This window comes from Acipenser ruthenus, chromosome 5 (genome assembly GCF_902713425.1).
Source record: "Acipenser ruthenus chromosome 5, fAciRut3.2 maternal haplotype, whole genome shotgun sequence".
In the NCBI taxonomy this organism is placed as follows: Eukaryota; Metazoa; Chordata; class Actinopteri; order Acipenseriformes; family Acipenseridae; genus Acipenser; species Acipenser ruthenus.
In genome coordinates, this window is record NC_081193.1 from 73,967,552 (window position 1) to 73,993,079 (window position 25,528).

General features: G+C 36.4%; 1 protein-coding gene across 2 annotated transcripts in view; it reads left to right on the forward strand.

Annotated features, from left to right (window-relative positions):
* The window catches only part of LOC117402482 (cysteine-rich protein 2-like), a 35,418-nt gene continuing 9,890 nt past the window's right edge, over positions 1 to 25,528 (forward strand). For both annotated transcript variants that reach the window (XM_034003677.3, XM_034003678.3), the window contains exons 1-4: positions 1 to 158; positions 8,733 to 8,827; positions 16,909 to 16,966; positions 23,373 to 23,513. In XM_034003677.3, the coding sequence (XP_033859568.1) occupies positions 116 to 158; positions 8,733 to 8,827; positions 16,909 to 16,966; positions 23,373 to 23,513 (337 nt within the window). In that variant the 5' untranslated portion in view covers positions 1 to 115. The remainder of the gene's footprint in view (positions 159 to 8,732; positions 8,828 to 16,908; positions 16,967 to 23,372; positions 23,514 to 25,528) is intronic.

Sequence of the window (25,528 nt, forward strand, 5' to 3'; positions counted from 1 at the left end):
AATAATTTTGTAGCGCGGCGCAGAGGATGCATGGAAATAGTGCAGTTAGCAAAGGTAGGAAACGCATTACCAGGGATTAAGTTGTCTGTGGATTGCAGCTGAGAACTTCAGCAAGATGACCTCGAAGTGTCCCAGATGTGAGAAACCTGTCTATTTCGGTAAGCTTGTCTACGGTATTTATTGACCAATGTTGTTAGTCTCTTTACTGTTTGAATCATAGTCGTCCAAGTGGATATGAATTAGACCGCTGTATGAGAATACTCGTGTATGTGCTGTTTTATTTAACAGACTGCTGAAATAAATACAGTTACCATGTAGGTGTGTTTTTGATGTTTTTTATTTGTATGTATTTATTTTTTTTAATTTTAAAAGCCCCTTTTTTGAAGCACACATAGTATATAATCAATATGTGCATTCCTTATATTCTAAGAATTCACGGTAAGCAGAGAGAAAAAATAACAAGCACATAGATTTAATTTAAAATTATCAAAATAAAACCATTGTGTTGACAACTGTTGCAAATACTAGACCTGTTTTGTTTTGGTACCCGGGGTTTACAGGTTAATGGCATCTTGTATACTTCATTTTCTTAGACCTGAGTTTTGACTGAATGTGGTAGCCTATCACATCCTCATATTGTTGTAGTTCTGTACATGGTAGTCATATACACCATGGATCATCGATTAAGATGCATGGTAATTTTCTGATTTGAGTAACTCTACTTGGACAGCTCAGTTTATTTTTCGTGATATTTGTGTACAGATGTGCAAGTTTGGATCTGACTGGGTCTGTTCCATTACTTGATGGAGTGGAGTTCTGGCCATCATTTGCATTTTAACTGACTATGTGGCTATGATTGGTGAAGTATACTGTGTGGTGTGGCTTCTCCTGAAATAAACACTCCACTTGTTTGTACTGTGTGTAGCTATAACACAGTGTTTACTGACAGAGAGATGACACAACCTGTTTTGAACCAAGGAGCAAGGGATGTGATTTTGTAAATGTGGTATCTTTGAACATGATTTTTTTTTTTTTTTTTAATATAAGTATCTGGCAGTCACAATTAGGAAAGTAAACTGAAGGGTGCAAATTCACACTGGCTCCCTGCAGTTCAGTGATACAAGTACATATTCTCAATAACAACATTTCAAATCTAAAATGCCAGTGTCAGAGGGATTCTAAGGGTGGGTAGAAGGTCAGAACAGCTGTTCTGAAATGTGTATATTCTTGTGCATTACACAGAGCACCCCCCTGTTTAACAAGTACAACTACAGAAGCTGCCTTTTTGTTTTGAAGGATGTAAAGCTTATGGACCTTAGTGCATTGGGGTTTGCATGAAACACATATGGAGACAGTGTAGTTTTATCCAGATTAATGACTGCCTAGCCTGGCTCACTGGTTGCACATAAAGAGGGTTAAAAATGAAGCAGCTATTTGGGGTTTGTTTAGTGTTTTAAGTGGTGTTGTGTTGTAAAATCAGAACACTTGTTTGTTGAAATTACCCATTACATAAGACCTGCTGCTGAGATTAATGTTGTGGTAAAAGCTTTGTGTCCTTTAAACTAAAATATAAACGCATATTAAATGATACATTTAAGTTATGCAAGCTTTTTTGGCAAGGACAGTGTGTATCTGGACCATTTATCAGTAGCTAGTTCTGACAGGCACCCGCTGAGCTGTACAGTTATAGTGTATGTAAAGTAGAGTGATATTGACTCTTTCTAGAAGACCGTATACAAAATTCACACTTTCCATATTTCTGATAACTTTTAACCCAGGAATTGTTTGTTTCAGATACTGTACGCTGGTGTATAATATGAATCCTTACAGACACAAATCTGTACTTGTTGCAGTAGATTTACAGTAGAAAGATTTGCACACATGGTTGGTGCTTGGTTCTGGTGAGGCAGTCTTTCACATAGTTAAAGCCTAGTGTAGGTGTAAAAAAAAATGCAAGTCATTTCATAGTGTGGGATGTTTCAAAGTAGAAGAGATGCATCAAATTAATGATGACATCTTTCTAAGAGCTTCTACAGCATACTTTAAAATCATTATAAAGGTACTGGAAATTTGATAAAAGCGTAAGGCTCTATAGTGGAGGCGCTTGTATGTACAATACTTGTCTTGCATTAACAATTTATACAGCTAGTTATCAAGTGTTCATTAGAGGTGAGAATGACCATGATGAATACTTCAATTCCACAAGAGCATTAGAAAAGTGGATAATATAGAAAATCAGTGCATGCACATTATAGAGGGTCCATTACAATCTGGATTTTAAAATAAAAATGAATATACACCCACCCCTCGTTATATCGCCTCTCGCTATACTGCGGATTCGTATATATCTCGCGGTCTTGGCGTTGGCTCCCCATTTTTACAGTCTTAACTGCGCATGCCTTAGCTGCAATATACATAGACAATTTCACTTGGAATTACTGTTTGTTTTATTTTGTACACAAGCTAAAATATACAGAACAATTAAACATTAAGCATTAATATCGTACTGTTATTACATGCATTGCACAGTAACAAAAAGCAAATTAAATTGCGGTATATCGAGTGGGTGGTGTATTTGTACAAATAAATAATCAGTTTATTGTATCCTACCCAAATGCAAACTGAAAGGTAAGGAGGTAGGATGATAAGTATGGAGAATTATTCATGATCTAACAGACACAGTGTGTGCATAAAGGTCCATATTTTGAATATAATATTGGTTTCAAATCCTTTTCAACTCAATCCCCGGGGCAGATAGAAACATGATCTGTTATACTGCTGTATGACTACAAAGTACTCTTGCGCACTGTGTGGGATTTAACCCAGACCCCTAAACTCCCGGGGGACAAAACAGGCAGCAACTCTAAATGGTAGTGCGTTTCCCCCACTTCCCCCAAGCTATCTGGGGCCGGTCAACTGAAGTTCCTGCTTCATACTAAGTTTTAACTAAACACCTTGTTCACACTCCTACTGAAGATCAAATATGTATACTGTATTTGTACTGTAGCTAAATAAAATGCTGTACACAACCCACGTTGGTCAACACATTTCTAAACGAAGCATAGAAACACCAATTTGATTCGTAGATAACATTGAACAGTGTTGCATTTTTTCCAATCAATTTGTCAATCTGAGGTAAAACTAAGCCTAGAACTTATTTGTGTTTATTGTACAACTTTACCTGTTTCTCCTTATATTCTCCTTCTATTGCTTCGTACTTATGTACTACTTGGCTGAGCTTAAGAGGTTATCCCAAACAGGTGACATTCATAATAACTGATTTATGAGTTACTGTAAAGCTATAAATATTTGCGACCAAAATATTTGGCAAATCATACCCATAAAACCTATTTTGCTCCAGAAATGTTGGCTACCTGTTGCAATATACAAAGTATGTGTTAGTGGAATTTGATTTTGTGCCAAAAATGTTTGCGGTTTATTTTTTTGTTTGTTTTTAATACACGGAAAACGCAGAATAAAAGACTTGCAAATATTGATGGCTTTACAGAATACTGCAGACATGAGCCAGTCGGCCGTATCATATGCAGTGCGAGATGTAGCTTTAGTAAAATGGGCAGGAGAATTCATCAATTTCCCTGTCTCTCACGAGCTGCAACAAAATACAAAGCAGGGTTTTCTTGGGAGGTATGGGTTTCCTGGTGTGCTAGGAGCCATATATTGCACACATGTGCAGCTATGCGCACCAACACAGAATAGGCACCTCTACATAAATCGTAAGGAGACCTATTCTGTCAACATGCAAGAAGTATGTGATGCCAACAACTTCATCACAAATGTGTATGCAAACCATCCTGGCTCTGCTCATGTCTATCCTCGCTAATTTACAGGTGGCAGCTGCGTTTCAGCGGGATGACAGTCTGAGAGGCTGGTTGATCGGGGACAGTGGGTATCCACTGAAATGGTGGCTACTGACACTGCTAACCCCACGACCCCTGTCGAACAGAGGTATAACCGTACCTTTAAATGTGCTTGTACTAATAAAACAAGGAAGCCGTTACTTGGATCATGGATAATAGCTAGCTGTTTGCTCCTCCTGTTTTTTTTTTTTTTCCCCTGTAGTCAGAATTTTGATAAAGTAATAGGTTTTTTTTTTGTTTTGTTTTTAATCTACCTATGCATTTTTCGTGTGGGTGAAACCAAGGTTAACATCATAACAAAACCTGAGCTGCTGTTCTCCAGGACAGATTAGCATTTTATAGACACTGACTAAACGTAATATCCTGTTAGGTCATTGCCTGTTATCTTATAAAATCGTAATGTTTTTAACAGTTATTTAATTTTACTTTTGGTCTATAAAATTCATACCTTGAAATTGTATCCACGTTGTTATGTAGTACTGTAGGTATTTGTACTCCACTGTCCAATATGATTTGCATTGTGAGCCTCACGTGTATCTACATGGGGCGGTACAAACCTCAGTCATCTTGAAATTGGGAAGCTCTATTAGCAATGGTTTCCCATTTTATGAAAGATACTAATGCAGGCTACATGTTTTAAAAAAAAAAACAAAAAATAAAAAAATAAAAAAAAAACACTAATGCCGGTATTCCGTGTTCACTCAGGGTTGGTCATATACTGTAAGTTATCAGAAAAATGCTACTGCATAAAAAAACTAGTAGAAAATTAAGAGTTTTGGGTAGCAAAACGCTTCCAAATATGTTATCTTCGAGCCTTGCTATTTGTTCAATAAATGCACAGGATCTAAATGTTGTTACATACGTTACTTGTTTTGGACAGACATTGCTATTGAAAATTTGGACCAGTAATAAAAATAAAGAATCAGGTATACACAATGTATACCAAGCATCAAAAGAAACTTATCGCTATTGTAACACATTTATTTCCGAAAAAAAAGTTATATAAATGATGGACATTGACTAAATGTTTTTGGTTTCTTTTTAATCACTCGATCATTCATCCTTGACCATGACACGCTTGAGTGACTATGACTGAAGCATATGCACTTAATCACCTAATTAGTGAGATTGTTGATTGACTGGATATGGAGCGATTTCAGCTGCTGAATTGCAAGCTTGAATAAATGCAATAAAGAAAATCACAGAAAAAAAAACAAATTTGCCACATTTGTCAAGAGAGCAGCGCCTTCGTGCAATCGGCATGTTGGAGGCTGGACTAGGGCAGCGTCGTGTGGCTCGCCGTCTTGGGTGCTCGCATCTGGCAATTTCAAACCTGGCAAGACAGTATAACCAGACACACTCTGTCAATGACAGGCCATGAACTGGGAGACCAAGAGTCTCCCAACACCTGCCCAAGATCGACAGATAATTTTGCAGCACTTTCATGATGTCATTTGTTAATCAGCACAATAAAAAGTCACTGCACCTGTTCTAAAACAGAGTTTGTCATTTTTCGATCACATCTAGTGAACTTTATCCAAATATAAGTGATAAGCTTCTTTTGATGCTCAAATCCTAAGTGATAAGTTTCTTTTGATGTTCAGTATAGCTCAGCACTGCAAAAGACAGACTTCAATATGATACTAGTATCAAATTCATTGATGTCTGTAAATAATGATAAAATGGTCAGGTAACGTTTTTGACAGACTTGGTTCCGTATGAAATGCACGTTTGCAGGACAGAATTTTTGCTGAAAAAAAAAATAATGTGGACAACAAACACCAAAACAGACACACGGTTATCCACTATTGCATATAAATCATTATTCATCAAGAGAAACAGGATTTTGTACAACGTTTAACTGAAAATCACTCCACCAGACTCTCCCTTTTACCATTATAAAAAATACTGGATGTACTTAAAATGTATACGCATAACTGTATTTTTAGATTATATTTTTCTATAATACTGAGTTCAGTAAATCTGTAAGGTTTAACAATTATATGTATACATTTATTTATACAGGGACATCTATATATTTATCTTATCCATTGTATCATTAGGGCAGAATCTACCCTATTAGCATGGAAGGACCCTTTTTACTTGACCCATACCACAAGCACTGAGCAGAGCAACACATTCATTCTTGACTCTTTCCTCTCCATAAAAGCTGACCAATTCTTATTATGCCTATGACGTATGTGCCATAGATGTATGGAAACCTTTGTCTTGTATATTAAAAACACTCTGACACATTAGTATACATGTAGAATATTCTAGTTCAGTCAGCTAGCATTTTGTGGCCTGCTTAAATTAGAATGCTTTTAAAGCCTTTCTTTAGCCTAGTTATTATATTTGACTATGTTGTGCATTTGAATTGTGTGGCAGCCTCAGTTACTGTATGTAATGTAGCCATTCAAATTAGAATCACAATTATCAGTAGAGCACAAAGCATTGTTGCTAAAAGTATGGCTACTGTATTTGCATACTTAATGCATCCTGAAGTGGAAATTGACAGTTTTTATCTGCTTTATGGACGTATCCCTATCTACACTGAAGAATATGTACCTCACTCTGGGGCCTCAAGGTATTTTGAAACAAGTATACATTTTTAAAGAGAAATTAAAAACAATTAGACTAACATTAAACAACCAAATACCAACAAGAACCTGTACAACTTTTGAGGTGTTTGTTAGTTTCATAAAGTTAATTTGTATTTCTCACTGAATTTCCCTTTGCCTTTACACTGCAGAGACATGAATGTACCAGTTAGGAACCAAGGCTTCCAAACAGAAACAGACCACTAAGCTGTGAAAGAACATTTTGGAGAAACTTATGGATTTTAATTGTCCAAGACCTCATTCATCGCCCCAATGCACAAAAAAGGAAATTGCATTATTTATTTTTTTACTAAAAATGGCAAATTGACACCTAATTTGAAATTTATGACCCCCTCAACAATTGAAAAAATGGTATCGTACTGTATTTGGAACTTTTGTGGCTATTTTCATTGCCCTAACCACTGTAACATTTAATGATTTAAATGTGTGTACCTACAGTAAGATAAACTATAGGATAGATTTAAGGGTTAATGTTTGGCCTGAATGACGACACTTTCAGAACCTCCCCCCTCCAACCATTTGAAAGATATGGCCAGGGCTTGATTGGTGGTCCAGAGGTCATAGGGGAGAGAGTGCCCTATTTAGCCAACACAGCTTTTTACAGAGCCACAGCAGGTTCTAAAACTAGTGTAAAAAGATTTGTAGTGCATTCTGTTTCCTTAATTTTTTTAAGAAAGGAGAAACATTTTTGACATTCTGAAACTTGGGAAAACAACTCAAAACAATAATGCACCAGCTCCTGCAGTACCTGCAATAAAGATTTATAATATAATTGTTTGGTTTCCTTTCAGAAAAAATAGGGGGACTTTGTCCCATCTTCAAATTCAGACCCTTTGTTTTAGTTTCATTTCCTGAGGGAAAACGGAATGTTTTGTTGAGTCGTTCACCAATCCCTTGTGGAATGAGATGCCATTTTTAATGCTTTGTTTTTCACAGGGAGGATTTTGTAGATCATTTATTAGCTTTCAAAGCGGATGTAATCTTTCATGAATTTTCAAAGCCAAAATTTCAAACATAATCTAATGCCCCCCCCCAGACAGACTCTGTAAAGGTGACTTTGTTTAAAGAACACACACCGAGATTAAATGGCTTAATGAAAAGCCAGTGTTGATAATACTACGGTTTAATAGTGTTACTCCAGATTTGTGCAGAGGGGGTGTTTTAAACTGACTAATATAATTTTGCTCACTCACAACATAATACACTCAACATTGAATTTGTTTTCCTCATTATTGTCTCTTATTTTACTCTTACTGTCTGTTAATACAAGGTTACTCTGTCAATCACATACTGAAGCATAATTCTATATTCTGGAGTGAACTGGCTGGTTCCGGTACGTAGGTGACTGCTTGGTTAAGGACACCATAAATGCTGCTGTGAAAATTTGCAGCACTTGCTTTGGCCATGTGTCCAGGCTGCAGCAGCAAACAAGGAATTTAACCTGTGCCCTTTCCGATCCATTTGTCAGGGCAGTCGTGTCAGAGGTTCTTTTTCACAGCACAGTTTGTTCCTCTGTTTCTGTTGGAAAGCCATTTCCAATAAACTTGTTGTTGGGCGACCTGAGGGGGCCTGAATTAGGATAGCACAGTTGTCAACACTTGATTCTGCAGACTTGACAATGATGTTATCATAGACGAGCTATATTTTCAAAACCTTGTAAATGGAAGTAAAATCGCAATGCGAGTAGTGTAGAATGTGTTTGGTTAACGTGCCTAAGATTTTACAAGAGGTTAAGTTGATGCAATCTCACATATGACTATCTCAATTTGTTTTATTTCATTGAGATTTTACTGTACTAGGACCAAGCTGTTATAAGCATGCCTGTGTCTAACTGGAAGTAGAGTTTTAAAGACTTAAAATATGTGCTTTTAAATACTAATAAAAGCAGCAAGTTGTGCCTATGGGGGTTGGACTGCTCCATGAGATCTCTATATAAGCTAGCACATTATTCCATAGCCCTCTTTCTTGAGGTTCTTTCTTGAGGTTTAAGTATAAACACATGTCAGGCTCTGGCACTTTGTGACACTGCAAATCAACTTTCTTTAAGTTTTTCAAGTCTTAAATACCAATTCTGATTTTAATTTTACTTTCAGTGGATTAATGCCCAATATCCAGTTACAACCCAGTGATTTAAGCTGGCATTGACAGTGTTTGGAGACCATGGTTTCTGGTGAAATTAATTATTGTGCTGTACTTACTAACTTTTTTCTTTTCTTTTTTTGAAACCTAACAGCTGAAAAAGTGAGCTCCCTTGGGAAGAACTGGCATCGTTTTTGTCTGAAATGTGAACGCTGTAACAAGACTCTGTCTGCGGGCAACCATGCCGAGGTAAAGTGGCACTTCTGATACTCTATCCTGCTGTGAGCCAGTTAGAGCCGAGGATAGACGTCTCTGGTGCGTCACACACAATACCACCACTACTGGAGGAGTGGGGGGATTGTTCACCTGTCCTATTTAATAAATGTATTATGCTTTTAATACCTACGTACTTGTGTGATACATGGCTGCTTTCACAGACTCCAGTTAGCACTGACTTTGGACTAAGATACTGTAATATTACTCTAGGTTGCCCCAGATTAGTCATACTGTAGGTGGGCTATTTAATATTGGCATAAAATTTGTATTTTATCTGAAAATTTTAGTACAATAGAACCTGTCATATCCGATCCTGTGAAATACGATACCCTCTATTAACCGATGGACCTTTGGCATATGTCATTTACACATGCTGCTACCGACTGAACGGTACTGATGGAAACTGATCAATACACATTTTATTCTTGGTCTAAAACAGTAAATTCAGCTCTTGGCAAGACAGAATGGATTCAGTTGCAGGTAAAAATAAATAAAGACAGACAAGACAATGCTTTTAGAAATTCAGTTTCACTTTTTACATGCTGTCACGTCATGCGACTGCCCAGTTTAACCATGTTAAATAAAGGAAAACAAGAAGGCAAGTGATTTAATATAATTGCTGTACCGCTAAATACCTGCAACAAGATTTTTCGCCAACGTCCAAAGCAAGTTTGTGTTTGTGTGTGTGTGCGCTTTCTTGTTGTTTCTGTCTCGGGCTAATATGCATGGTGCAAAAAAAGCTGTCACATTACTTTGGCATGCTGTTTTGTAAATTGCCACATACTGTATTACAGTGCTTTGTTTTGTAGTATTTTCACTGATTTTCTTTGTATAGTATACATGCAGTACTGTAATGCTCCAATGTTAATAAAGCAACTACAGTGTATAGTGACCCCCTCTATGATCATATATTTGTTCATATCCAATGGGCCCCTGGAACCAATTACATTGGATATGACAGGCTCTCCTAAAAACACATTTACAAACCATTGTTTATATAAAACCGGGCTTTTGCTGGCAGTCTACAGTACATACACATGTTTCTATCTGAATAATGTAACCCCACTTAATGGATGTTGGACCTTTTTTGTGTTTATTCATTTGGTTTGGTTGGAGCATTTTATTATTGTTAAGCACCACAGTGAACTGCTGTAAACAAAAACAGAGGTTGTTTTTTTGCACATCACTAACACTATTCTCAGTTGTAATTCCATTACAGACTTCAGTTGGCAGGAACTGATTTAGTGATCTGACAGCTAGCTGTAAGAGGTTATGCTGCATGATTTAACATCACATTGCTGTGATAATTTAGTTTTGATTCACAGAGGTCCCTGGAGTAAAAGCATGCAGGGTGAAGTGGGGAGAGATAGCTTGTGCTTTCTGCATGTTCCTCTGCTCTGCTTTTATTATCTTCAGCTAAGACAACCTATCCCAAACTACTCATTTTAGACTACTATCTATGCTGAGTCTACTTTGGTGGGGTTCAAACCTATGACATTCCAGTCAAGAAACCAGCAATTACTATGTTGGGCTGTAGTCAGCGGCCACTTTTAATTAAAACTTTGAATGCCAATGTAACACAATACAAGGCTTAATGTATAAAAATATGGTAATATTAAAGTGCATTGTTCAGCATTAAAATAAAGGGCATTTTCATTTGTTTCAGGACTTTTTCCTGTTGTCATGTCTGTCACATGCACACACTGCTGTCCGGTTTAATTCTTACAGTACAGTGCATAGGTAAGGTGTTCTGAATGTGAACACTAGACTAGCAACTTTAAACTGACCTGGGGGACAGGGACTTAAAAGGACTGGTATTTACATAGTAATGCGAAATCATGTCATTCTTTGTTCCATAAAATGTTGCTTTAATGGTAGGAATAGCATTGAAGTTTCATGTAGCTAACCCTTCTGGGCAGTATTTATGATCTGTGCAAGAACCTGTTAACAATAACGGATATTATGTACTGTAATTCAAATTACAATCTGACCTTTTGTATGTTTTATACAGACTTTGATAGGAATGTTTTTAATGTATACATAGTTGCCATTGCCACGTGTTCTATTGGTTTCACAGCTTCAGGAGACCAGGATGCTCTTCCAAGTCTAGCACTAGTAACATGCTGTGCAGAGCATGCATTCTTTTCAATTAAGATGCAGTCCATGGTACTCGCACTGTGGCAGGTGATTGTTAACCTGATACCTTCACACTGACCCTATGAAATCTAACTCCACAGGAGGTTGTCTAGTATGCAATAGGTCCAAGGTCGTGTTTGATTGTCCTGTGCCAAAGAACAAGAGAATTTTCTGGCTCACTGATCTGAAACATGTCTGTGGTATGAATGTACAGTAGCTGTGCTGTTTTTACCAACCTTCAGCCAGTACAGTACCTTGCCTTGAGCATCAAAACACGTCTACAGCAGCCTGAACACTGGTTAATTTTTAATGAAATAAGGCTAGGATTTAAAGAGAGTCTCATTAGCACTTTCTTTATAAAGCTAATGCCATTTGGGAGTATCTGATAACATTTTCCAGCGGGGGAAGATTTGAAGAAAAGAAAGTTTAATGATGAAATTATTTAAAATGAAAAATGTTGACATTTTCATAAAACGTTATCTACTAATGAACAGTAAAAGTTAGTTTCCTAGTAACACGTACAAATAGCTAATACTGCTGCTACTGATAATTTGTGAATCACTGCAGGAATCATTTAATGGGTATAACAGTGTGTTTCCTTTTTTGTCAGTGCTAACTGGTTCAGTGAGTTGTCCCATACTAATGACTTTAGACTATGAATAACTGTTTTTCTCTCCTCTTGAAAAACGGCCAACTTATGCCTTCAATACTGTGAAGAATATTTTTTATAGAGCAAGTAGCTGCAAATGTCATTTCATTTGTGTGGGGTTTTTTTTTAAAATTTTTTTTTTTAAACGTTCCCTATTTTATGATGCTTACAATCATTGAGCAGTTATCGGTTATGTTGCTCTAATTACTAAAATTTAATGATTATCTTTTTTTTTTTTTCTCTCTAAATCTACCTGGCTTGTCTCAACAGCTCCAGATTCTCTAGACCAGTGGTTTTCAACCTGTGGTACACGTACCTTTACTGGTACACGACAGGCTTGCCACTGGTATACACCGACAATTCTTTATGACAATACGATTCCTCAAAACACAATGCTTCCTCAATCGCACTACCGTAATGAATCAATCTGTCTGTACCACTGAATCACAGAGAAATGAGAAACTGTGATGCAGGGCACCAGACTGCGTAAAAGGGTTACAAATGCAACAAACAAACAACTGTCATTTTGACAACTCTTTTTTTTTTTTTTTTTTTTTTTTAGGGAATATAAGTGAGTTTTGTACTAAAGCAGGGTCAGTTGTTGCAGGGAAAACACAGTTTATTTCTCAAACTGACCATTTAAAGAATGTGACAGCAGAACACACAGAAATACTTGGGACTGTAATTAGGAAGTGTACTATGTACTGCAGCTTACTTGATTGCAGTAAACAAAACAAAAAACACCATTTATTAAATTTAACTCTGATTGTGCTAATGAAAATATAGGACAATGTGCTTGCTGTGGTGTATTTAATATCGTAAATATAGCAGAACAAACTACAATTTAAACTTGTTTTTACTGAAGAATAAACAGTATGCAATTCATAAGAGCTGTCTGTTAGATGCTGTCAGATCAGGATGTCACTAACATGGAGCATGGCAGCTGCAGCATGCTGTCTCCATATTACTGTACAGCTGTACACAATTAAAGGTGCGGTCACCAATTCCATACACAACACTTGCAAAATATTAAAAATATAAACATGCAGAGTTCATGAATAGGTGAACCATTTAGCAGAATGAGGCAACAAACAAGCAAGTACAGACACAAACCTGGTTACAATGGGGTAGGTCTGTGTTTTACAACAGCAGTTTAAGATTGCACATTGTTACTGGTACACCTGGTGGTCCCTGCTGGAAACACTGGTACTTGAAATGAAAAGGTTGAAAACCACTGCTCTAGACAAGCTCAAAGCAAACGCAAAGATAGGAAAAAAAAAATTCTATTGGATGAACAGAACACAGAACTACTTAAAGATTGCAAAAACCATGAAATAGTGTAGTAAGGGTAGTTACAGTTGAATCTACCTGCTGTACCATGCTAATAAAGGTAAACATTTTCAAAAGTTTTTTTGGGGACGTTGATTTAAGACCTCTAGTCAAGAAACTTTGATTAGTGATACACATACCCTGTCACTTTCCCCATGAAACTTTGCAGTCTGTGCTGAGAACAAATGCATCATGTAACATATAAACCACACTTCTATAATTAAGCTAAGATAGACAAGAAAGATCCTTTTGGTTGCCTTGAATGCACAGTACACTGTCCTGAACAGGCTTGAGCTCTGTGTCTACAGGCCTCCCAAGGGTTATAGCCATTTTGGAACTCTGCCCATCTGATACAGAATACCCTGATCCTAATACCTTATCTTCTTTCAAGATTCTTTTTTGAAGTCTCCCTGCCTACTCTTTGCCTTTTGCCGTACGCCTTTTGTGTGTAGCTCAAGAGTAAAGTCTCTCTCAACAGAATGAGGTTTGTGTTTCCTTATCGCGAATATCTCCAAGACTCCAAAACCATTCCTTTGCTGGGTAAGATTTATTCAATCACTGTGTTAAAGGTGGTTTGAGTAAATAAGCTATAATCGATAATGAGCATGGGAAACACCCCCCCCCCCCCCCCCCCCACCAAAATAATAAAATTAAATTAAATTTAAGAAAAATAAAAAATTCTGTTTTAAGTGTCTGGAAGGAATCATTTCCGGCCCCCTGTAGAGAGTTTGGGATTTAATATTAAATTTACTAGAATCTATGACCAACCTACCCAATGTTTTGTTTCTTGTGTAACTGGCAAACCATGAGATACAGAGTTTAGTTTTGTTTGCTCCAGCTCCAGAGCAACAGAATTATTTTTGATTGTCTATTTGTATGGGTTGCAGGTCAGTAAAATTGATTTGTTTAGTTATTATAAAATACCAACTTAGGATATACAAACTCACATGAAACCGTGGAAAGCATTTCCCATGGATATTGGTTCTGACTGCCATGTCAAGGCGTCCTTCCTTCTGCTGATTTTGTAGGTTTTGATGCATTTGTCAACGCTCATCACCAAATATTGCTGTTTCACTTTCAACCGCATTAGTTATAACCCTTCTTTTAATTTTTCACAATTTGTATACTGTAACCCTGCAGCATTCACAATCATACATCTGATAGTAAAACCAGGTTACATTGGAACAGTTACCCTCATTTAAAAAATGCCACTAAACTATCGCAACGTTTTATTTTTGACCAAATTTTGCTCTTGTTGGTCAGACTTTTATTTTTACCCAGAGCGACACGCTGTTACCATACAATTGACAATATGAATTGCAACCTACAGTAATTAGGATTGAAACTTATTTTTTGTCAAGAAAAAAAATATTGTATTTCAACCTTAAGAATCTATCATTTGTGGTGATTTAATGAGCTCTATGCTCTTAACTAATAACCTCTATGAATCAAGTAACTGCAGGAGTGTAGTCCCACATTACATACTATAGCCAAAGAGAAACCTTCTAAAGCAGACGTGAATATAATGACTTGGATAAGGTCTTATCTTGCTCCTGTCAGACTGGAGCATTACATCATCTTGTCTTTCTCTGCGCAGTTCAGATAAAACACAGGCTGGCTGTCCCAGCTAGAAATATGTGTGTCAGCTTTACAAACAGTACAAGAGTTTACACTGGGAACATAATTGCAGGGAGATGCCCATAATTACTGGGCTTGTGACCTTGTGATCTTTTGAGAGGAAAAGACTAAACTTCTGCTATAAACATCCTAAAATATGGGAATTTTTTTTAAGCCATTTAATAGATGAGATGGGGAGCGGGCTTTAAGTTAAAGATAATTTTATAGCCTTATTTTTTCAAGTACTATACTTAACTAAACATTTGCTGGAGCACTGCATGCTATGAAATTAATTTTTTTGCCACTGAAATATTTTGACAAATCAAAGGTAAACAAATGAAAAGCACTTGTCTAATGAAGTGGTTTTAAGTTTAGTACTTTGGTTTGTTTTTAGGAATGTTCAGTCCCCACTTTATTGGGAATGCAGAAGGGGACAATAATAGAAGCAGGGCTTGCCTATAGTGCATGTACACTTCATAACACAAGGCCCACGTAGGGTACAAATGTGTTTGTGGTTGCAATATTAGTGTAAAGTGCATGAACAGAACACGTTATTAACTAGAGATTACAAGGATATTCCCATAATAAATTACTGCACGGAGCTTTGTAGGAAACAAAGTGACTGACGTATCGGCAGGGTGTGCTAGAAAGTGTGCTCAAAAACCATATATTTAAAAATCTGTGCTACGTGTTGCCTGAAACTGTCTCAAACCAGAGCAGGAAATGCATTACATTTCTGAAATTCTCAACAAGTATTCAGAAATGTGGGGAATTGTAGGGCATTGCCTTGGCAATTCCAGTTACTTGGATTGTATTCTATTCATGTTTATCTGGACACTTGACAGTTTGATACCATAGCCATACATCAGTAACTTGGTGGCAGTTATAGAGATGCAAAAATCCACACTTGAAAACACAAGTGATGTGAACAAAGGCAGATCTAAGTACTTCCTGTGGTAGATAATTAAGATATGGGCCAGTACAGTACCAAGCTAATATAGCGAAAAGGCTTTCCGAATCAGCTGGAAAAACAAGGTGCCGATAAAACATATTACCGGCACAATGTTTATAGGTTTAAGAATCCAGCCCCATGTCCCTTGTGCCAAGTTTAAGGTTTTTTTTTTTTTTTTTTTTTTGTTACAGCCACTTAAGTGAATAATGTTTGGTTTCTCTGCTGTGTGGTACTGTATAAGAGTGAGTAACCTCTGGACACACATGGTGTCTATTTTCTAAAATTAGACTGAAGTAAGTGAATTATGTTAATGATGTGAAATGTTTAGTGCATGGTACAATATGGGATTTTGCTTGCTACTGAACCATCTGTTTTTAATCTAAATATTGTTTCATTTCTCTGCATTGGTTAGAATGTGAACACACATATGGAAGCTGTTTGCTAAAAACAGGGATGGGACAAAGGAATTGTTTGAAATTGGATTTTTTTTGGCTGAACTTTTCACTAAATACTTTTGCTACTGTGCAAACAAAGCTGACCGTTGAATATAAAAATAAAACCAACAATAAAACAAAAATGGGAAATATTCTTTCTAGGGGAACAAATATTTTATCTGCACCCTTCCTCAATAAGTCTCTTCAGATTAAGGTCCTCATTTAAACGGACAGTTGTGGCTTGATGACCAAGTGTCTTACAAGGGCAATAGATGCTGTTCTGCAGCTGTAGTTTTTGAGGGGAATTTGTTCCAAGAAAGAAAAACGAAACCCTGTATACTTTTGCGAGCATTCTTGTACTGCAGTTCTCCTAAATACAAATCATCTGAGCTCTAGACAGTAGGAATTAGAAAACTGTGGTGGTGTTCAGTGTTGGTTACAATTACCATGTGGCTGCATTACCTCCAAGCCCAAGATCAAATGTATCCCTGCTGGCACACTGTTACACCTGGCCGCCATTCTACACAACTGTTTTTGTGTTTAGCCTGCAATTGTTAGTTTACTTCAAATACTGTACTTTTTAAATTTCAGTTTAGCCACTGCATTTGGGTTCATCCATCACGGTTTAGATCAATAAAATAGACCCCATTATGTCATTGTATGATCATGGACCTTTTGTTCTTTTGATTTAGTAATGGGACTTGGCATCTCAGTCCATTTAATTGAATAGAGAGGTAAGGACTGGATATGAACCTGAGCTACTTTCCTGAAGAGAACATTCATGTTGTGTTGTGATAAACCTAGAGTTTTGTTCGGAAGCCTTAAAAAAATCTTTGTCTTGGATGTTTTGGGGTGTTTTAAAGTGGACAGTTATATGATTTTGTATGAGAATTTATTTAATGTCATCTAAGATATTTCTTTAATTTCCATACTGCAGCACGATGGGATGCCATATTGCCACAAGCCATGCTATGCTACACTGTTTGGACCCAAAGGTAAGTTCATACTGTTTTCCTCTCCTTTACCAAATCCACAAACCCCTATGGTACCATGTCTGAAATTGATGTACAGTGTATGCTCCTGCAGTCTTGTTGTAGCACTGTTGTAAATTAGATTTTTCAGTCTGTTAATATATCAGCATTGAATAACTTGAGAAATAGTTTAGCCACTGTTGCAACCTGTTGGTGCCTTTCCCCAAGTACAGCAGCCCTTGGTGGTTTAACTCGTGACTCTGTCTATGCAATTGCCCAGAAAGCCCTCATTCTCCAAGTTTTTCTTTCATTGTGGAACAATAGTGGGAGCAGTGCTCCAGATAATGTTATAGAGTAATTTAAACACGGTGTGAAAAATGTATTTTTTTTAGTCTCTTGTCCTCTCTTTCCAAGTTGACAGACACACTCCCTAAAAATTTAAAATAGAGAAAACATGTCTAGAAATATAAGAACTGTACCAATGCTGCACTAATGCAAATAAACAATGGTAATATTGTATTCCTTATTGATCGACCTTTCTATAGCATTATACAGCATTCGACTCCCTCTAAACACAGAATATTGTATTTATTATATAGATTTACCTTCCAGAAATTCGGTTTACAGATTGGTAAATTGGTAGGTTAGGTTGAGGAGGACTAAGACAGCGCAGAGAAATCCTGAAGATCAAGAAACCAGACGATTATTCAACAGTCACAAACACTCATTGCAAGTGAGTTGATTGAACCGTACTTTCCTTTTTTCTTTTTTTTTTTTTTTTGTTATAAATACAAATGAAAACCCAGACTTATTGGTCACATGTTTCTGGCAATTCCCAGGGAGGCTACAGTTCGCTGTCCCAGCATTTGTATTCTCAAGCTACCTCTTGCAGTATATTATTAACAGTTGACCATTGAGATGCCGGGAACCAACAGAGTACAAGAAGCTTGATAAACATGTGAACTCAAGCTATGAAACAAAATTGCTATGTGTATTCTTTACGCATTCAATTTAAATATCATGTGCAAGTCATATTTTTCAATGTGTAAAACACCCAGTCCACAGCTTATCTGCAGCACTGAGTGGGAGTTTGGCCAGGTCTGTAAATTGTAAATTATTATTTTTTTTTTTAAATCACAATTGACTTGGTAAAGTTGCACGCTAAATGTATTATTTATTTATTTTTGGTCCTTCTCCATTTTTTTCAGTACGTACTTTATATGTGTTCACAATGTAGTTTGCAAGTACACTCCTCCTTTTTTTATTCATTTTTTCCAATTATTGGAATGTCCAATTATTACTCAACCTGGCTCACCGTTGCAACCCCCGAACTAACTCGGGAGAGACGAGGACGAGCACTCGCTTCCTCCGAAATGAGTGTTGTCAGCCGTCTGCTTTTTTCGTTCTGCAAGCCCGCTGTGCAGCCATATCAGGACTTACAGCGTCAAAGGACCATGCAGTTCTGAATTGCATATCAATTTCTATCAGAGCTTCAGTTTTGCGTACTATCTATGTAGTTTAGGGTTACCAAATTTTTCTTCAATTCACTGATGCTGTAGCAACTATGAAGCCATTCAAATAACAGTATGTAATTACACCAACAGTTTAAAAATTAAACATTCTTTATGTTGTCATCTAGTCAAAACATGTACAAAAAACAGATTAAAAAAATAGATCAGCTATGACCATTTAAACGTGATACACACATTCAGAATGATTAAACAAATAATCTATAATAATCTAATTTATATTATTTTTGAATGGCGCTAACACAACCTAATAAATGACTGCTATTAACTTGCTGAGCACACTGATAAAGTATAGCAAAACCGGGACCAAAAATGAAGGCTGAAAATTGGGACAGTGCCAGTTTTCCCAGGATGTCTGGTAACACTAATGTAGTTCTGAGACATTTTCTTTTTTTGTTTCCTCAGAATATGAACTGAACTACATGTGAAATGTTTACTTCCAAATCAGGTTGCCTTGATTTCCTAGGTGCATAAAGGAGTCCAGCAGTTCACATGAGGGTTTGCAAGCTTACCAGACTATTTGTTTGCTAAAGAGAGTGAGACCAGTTGGACTCGGTATTGTTGGTTTCTCAAGCGGGCCTTGTTGTTCACACAATGTACTGAACCGTACTGAGTGCGGACCAAACCCTCTAAACAGACGCAGTGTGAACACAGCCTTATACAGTATCATCAATTCAGTTGGAGCTAACTTAGTTTTAAAAAAAAAAAAGCGTGTTTGACAGATTAAAGAATAGATACGTCCCACTGCTTGAATGATGTGCACGCTAATTAAATTGGCCCGGTGTTAAAGATTGAATTGGAGATTAATCTTGTCACAGCTTGGTGTAAAATCTCTTGCTTCCATTTTGGTGTGGGCTGCGATCCAGCTACTCTTGCAATGAGGCAGACGCTACACAAAAAAAAAAAAAAGTTCTTTCAGATAGTGCTTAGTTGCTTATCTTGGTAGAACCATTGTCTGTATGCAATAAAAATGCAAGGGAGTTCTATTTCCTTGAGTTGACATACTACTGACAACGTTTGGCATCAGATTCTGTGTCTGCCAGTCTGCTGATCTCCTAACTATTTAGCTTTTTTAGTTTATTGTATTTTGTACAAATATTGATAGATGGCTTTTGCTGTGCTTAAATAAATAGAGGAACTGAAATAAAACATTCATATTATTTAAATACTTAGTACTCAAGGGGCAAAATCTAAAGCCGGGCAACTTTTACACTATGTAAGCATTTAAAGTCAGTACTTCAAGTTCATGCTTTTAAAGAAGTGCTACAGTATACATCTTACTCGGAGGTAAACATTCCCAATTCTAAAATAATCGGCAGGCCTCGTCATTTATTAGAATTACAAAGTACCGCTTAATTATATACTATATGGAGGGCTTCTAGTTTTTGGTTTTTATTTTCCATCTCTCTCCCTCCCTTTTAAACCTTAATTAATAGTTGTTAAGCCTTAACTGAATACCAGAGTGTTTTAAATTGGCAACACACTACTAGAAACTAACGCAGTGGAAATTAATAAACTGAATTCGGCGATTAGAGCCAGAACGAAATGCAGGTTCAAATAGAATCAGGTGAGATCAATGCAGGTTGTTTAACTCAATCAAGATATGAGGGTAAAAAGAAACAACTTCCTTTGGTAATTTTAGTGTTTGATTATGAAAGCAAATTGGCTTAAAATATGTTTAAAGGGACATCACGTGATCAAAAATAAAACTAGAAGCCATTGGAATACATTGGAATAAGCAATTGACTCAAACACAATACTGTTATTGAAAAGTCCCTGCTGCTTCCTGGTAAGGGTTAACTTCCTGTGTTGTAGTTTAGACTACTTCAGATGACTCAGTGCTCTTCCTGCATTGTGATCAAGAGGCAACAGTTGTATTTTGAAATAACAAAAGGGCAGCAGTTATAATGTTCTTAAACTTAATAAGAGGTAGTAAATGAGGCTGTATTTTTATTTATTTTTTCACGGTTATCACAAATTTCACAATTTCCTTTTTGTGAAATGTCCTCATTGCTGTGTAATACTGTATGTAGTTCCCTGTGAAAATTACCATTTCTGAAAGAATAGTGCAAATCTACTTATTTTGTATCACTTAAACATAAATCCAGCAAACGTTTGCTTTACTGACACACTACCTGTTACTATACACTGCATTTGGATCCGGTAAATGATTGAACACAGTGCACGATTTCTTTTAAAATATCTTCAACGAAAAATACACAAGCTGTATCAAAGATTGAAAATATTTCTGTTAAGATTGCTCTGTGCGTTACAAGAAGGATACATTGACATGTCTGTTTTTACTTTTTATGGTTTTATTTTGTTTTATAATTTCCTGATGGTAAAACATGCTGTAGAAGGTCTTTTAAAAGGTGGACATTTGATTTAAAAAAAATATATATATGTATATATTCTACAATTTTTAGCATTAGTTGTTTTTTCAGGTAAGCATTTAAATATTTAAGAATTTCTGTATAATAAATCTAGAGAAACTGATCAATTTTGAATACGATAATGCCATTTTTTTCCCTGCTTTTAATAAATACTATGTTTAATCGTGAGATACCTATTTTTGGACTGAAATAAGCATTGCTTATAAAATGTGCCAAAAATATTTAGGGTTGGGACCCTGTTCTTTACACGCCTGTAGGACTGTAGACTATGCTGTGCCTGAGCCTCACCAATATTTGCATTTCTCTTATCCTTGTGAGAGAAGTTACACGTTTGGCTAGACAGTGTCTGTTTATCCTTGAACATGAGTGTTGTGGGGCTCACTTGACATGTCTGCAGTGATTTATATCTGGCTAAACCAAGTTTTTCAAGGAGCTTTGTCAGTACATGGAAAATGCACTATGGGTGTTTATCCTCCATCTGTGGAATGAGCAATGTCTACCTAAAACATTAGAAGGTTGTGTTCATAAATCATTAGTGCTGCAGTGAATGCACTGAAGTCCTGTGCATCTGAAGCATGTCTGTTAGTGTTGCTGCTCTGATGTGTTTTGAGAGCTGGAGTGTCTCTACCCCTCATTGACAAGGATTCTGCATTAAATGAAGGATAAATTGTGCTTGCCTAAAAAATATTTGTGCATATCTTGCTTCCCACCTCGCCCGACCCCTTTTCAGGAATGATCTTATGGTTTTTGTAAGTACGGTAAGCTAAAACAGAAATGCTAAAATCAAACGCTGTCAAAAATCATAATTTTTTTTTATGGAATTGAGCTAATGAGGACCTAAATTGGCTTATTCCCTCAGGTAATTTATTTTAAATGTTTTACAATTTCAAAAGAAATTCTGATAATGGTGTTCTTTACACTGGGGCACCACTGCCTAATTCAAATTAATCTTTTCCAGGTTGACTTGCACTTTTAGATTTGGGAATTAATTCCCACGCCAAGACAATGTTCTGCACCAAGCTTGACCTTGAACAAAGCATAATATAAAATAACATCACGTTTTATTTTAACTTTTTAAAATGTTCTCTTTTTGTTTCAACTTTTAAGTTGGTTCTGTAACTAATATTCTAAATTCTATGCCACCTGTTAGGATTCAGTCCCTAACTTATTGTTTCACTAAATACTCTTTCACTAAATATGTTGTAGGCTGTAATCGTCCCGATATGTACGTTATTGATGGGTTCTTTTTTAAATAAGACCAACCCACTTTTCATAATCAATCATAGTCAAAATATATATTGAGTATAATGTAACAATTTTGAACCACAGTGTGCAATGGGTAAGTTACATAAAGATAAAGAAATGCAGATTGACTGAGGTAAGGCATGTGTTGATAGCTTGACTCCAATCTGCCCCCCCAACCCACCCACCCCTTTTCCCCTGGTATATCCTGTATAGATAATTATGAGAAATATTTAATAAGATACCCTGTAGTCATAGCAACAGTACATTGCATGCATTTGACACAGATGCCTGGTATGATTTGTTATGATTGTCAACTAAATATACATCAGTGGTTGGCTGTAATCCATGTATACAGTTTGAGAATATTATGACTCCTTGTTGTGATTGCAGAATAACTTCTCTTTTTTTCCCCCTGGTATATCCTTTATTGATAATTATGAATGAGAAATATTTAATAAGATATTCTTCCTACAAATTAATGCAGACCACTGGGTGGAAGTTTGACTCTCTGTTATGATTACAAATTCAAGAATGTATGGAAATAAATAGGCATGTGCCTATACTTTTTATGTATGTATTTATTTATGTATGTATTTATTTATTTTTACCTTTTTAAGCAATGTTAAGTTGTTAAACTGAATAAAACGTGTGAATTGCCCAACACAAAATAGTGCAGTTACTCGGTTTCCCTTGTTTACACAATTTAAAACTAATGTTATAAGTGATTTTTTGTCTGACTTATTATTATTATTATTATTAATTTGGAATTTTGATATAAAATCATTTTTATTTAACTTTCTTAAATGTGCCATCTCTACAGTGAATTGTAGGATTGTAGACCTGGATAAAATGTAACCTCTGATTTAAACTCAACAAATACATATCAGTTTCCATGGCGATAGCTGTTGGACTTAAGGAAAGGTCACATTTACTCAATGAATCAGATTCATTTGCTAGATTTGCAGCATATTTTCATTGCCAGTGTATGGCCTCAGTACTGTAGTACGGCACTAAAAATGTCAGCACCTACAGCAGGATGAGGAAAATGCTCTTCCAATCGGCTTTTAAAACCACTCAATGTGGAAGTTAATGGTTCTCGGTTATAAAGGTGATGGAAAGTCAGATTTTCTGGTTTTGAAAATGAATGAATTTATTTAATACCTACCGACCCAAATACTTTTTTAAAGGTTTTAAAGAGTATCAGCACACCCCTAGAAATAAATATTTACCGGATTATTCATTTTGTTTGCGTTCTGTCTACAGGTGTTAATATTGGAGGGGCGGGTTCTTATATTTACGAAACTCCACCACACACTCCTGTGAATAAATCAATGGAAAGTCCCACTGAGTGCTCGCCTACTACACCCTGGACACCTGCTCAGACAACCAAGCCATTCAGACCAGGTAAGGGAATGGAAGGGGGAAATGTATGAAATGATTGACCACTGTGTTGGTTCAGTATTTGATAAGGTCAGTAATTCACAACACAAGTAAAAGTATTGTGATAATAATGAAAAAAAAAAAAGCTGTCATTTTTGATAAACATTTTCCTTAAGGCAAATCTTAAGATGGGAAGCATGTAGTCATAGCAACGGTACATTGCATGCATTTGACATTCGACCACAGATGCCTGGGATGCCTTATTATGATTGTCAACTAATTATACACTAGTCAGTGCTTGTCTGTAATCCATTTATACAGTTTGAGAATAGTATGACTTCTTGTTGTGATTTAAGAATAACTTATCTCTGGTGTTCATGATAAAGTGCACAGTTGGAATGTCAGACTCTCTTTCCAGACTGGAAGATTTGGTAGGCGGATGAAGTGGGGGGGGGGGTTGTTATTTGAGACCCAAGCACTAATTTAGCCCCTTGTCACCATATTTCCTCAGGAACAGAGATTTAAAAAAAAAAAAAAAAAAAAACAACTAAAAACTAAAGACCTTTTGATCTGGAGCCAGAACACTATCCACATTCGCTGTGCTGTGGGCGGATGGGCTTAAAATAGAAATGCTATAACGCTGTCAATTGAGATGCAGCTAAATGATTTCATGAACCTGATAAGTACTGCAGTGAAGAATTTTAATGGGCCAGCTTTAATCTTGCCTCTTAAAATACAGCATTTGTTTTAACAAGCCTTTTCCTCCAAGAGACGGGAGTATAAATCTTCAGAGGAAACTATACAAAAATATGAAGCTGGAGGCTGTTTTTGTTTTTGAAGAGATATTTCACCAGCATTATTGGAATATTATCAGCACTGAGAAATGGAAATTGTTATGGCGAGTTCTTGGTCATACAAAACATTTACCAGTGTGTGTATATATGCTGCGGTAAACATCTGACTCGGGTCAGTCTTATGTTTGTTACCGGTAAATGTCAGCATTTACCAAATAAGGTGGTAAATGTCTGAAATTATGAAGAAATAGATTGTTTTTTGGGCATTTACCAAAGCTTTTTGGTAAATGCAGGTATATCAATGAAGAATGTATTTATTCATGCATATAAATTGTCAAAATAATCATCAATGCAGAAGAATATATTTATTTATTTTTCTATACAAATGTTCCATTTAACAAAAAACATTGTCAAAGAATATATGTATTTTTTCATACGCATTTTCCACGAATAGAATAATCATTAATGTGCTTACAGTAATGCACAATTGATCAGTTCAGCATGGTACTGAACAATATTGTGATCTATTTATGTAGAACCAACATTCTGCTAAAACTGCGTATAAAATAATTCACAATGGTGTTGAAGGATATTGTACTCAATATGTAGTAGTTTGATGAAAAATAACATTCTGTTACTGCAAATTAACTCATGAAGACCTTTTCAACAGTTTGGTTATGACACAAAACGCCACAAAGACAGGCAGTGAATAGATACAGTGCCTATAGAAAGTCTATACCCCCTTGAACTTTTTCCACATTTTGTTGTGTCAGTGCCTCAGTGTTTAAATGAGGATTTATTTCCACCTATCTACACACCATACTCCACACTGTTTTATTGAGAAAAATTGTATATTAAAAATAGAAAACTGAAAGATCATAATTGGATAAGTCTCCACCCCCCTCACTTAGTACGTGGTGGAAACACCCTTGGCAGCAATTACAGCTGTGAGTCTGTTGGGATAGGTCTCTGCCAACTGCACACCTAAATTTGGCAATATTTGACCATTCTATACAAAACTGTTCAAACTCTGTCAAGTTCCTTGGGGAGTGTTAATGGACAGCAGTCTTCATCAAGTCATGCCACAAATTTTCGATTGGATTTAGGTCGGGGCTCTGACTGGTCCACTCAAGGACATTTACCTTTTTGTTCCTTAGCCACTCCAGTGTAGCTTTGGCTGTGTGCTTTGGGTCATAGTCATGCTGAAAGGTGAACTTCCATCCCAGTTTCAGCTTTCTTGCAGAG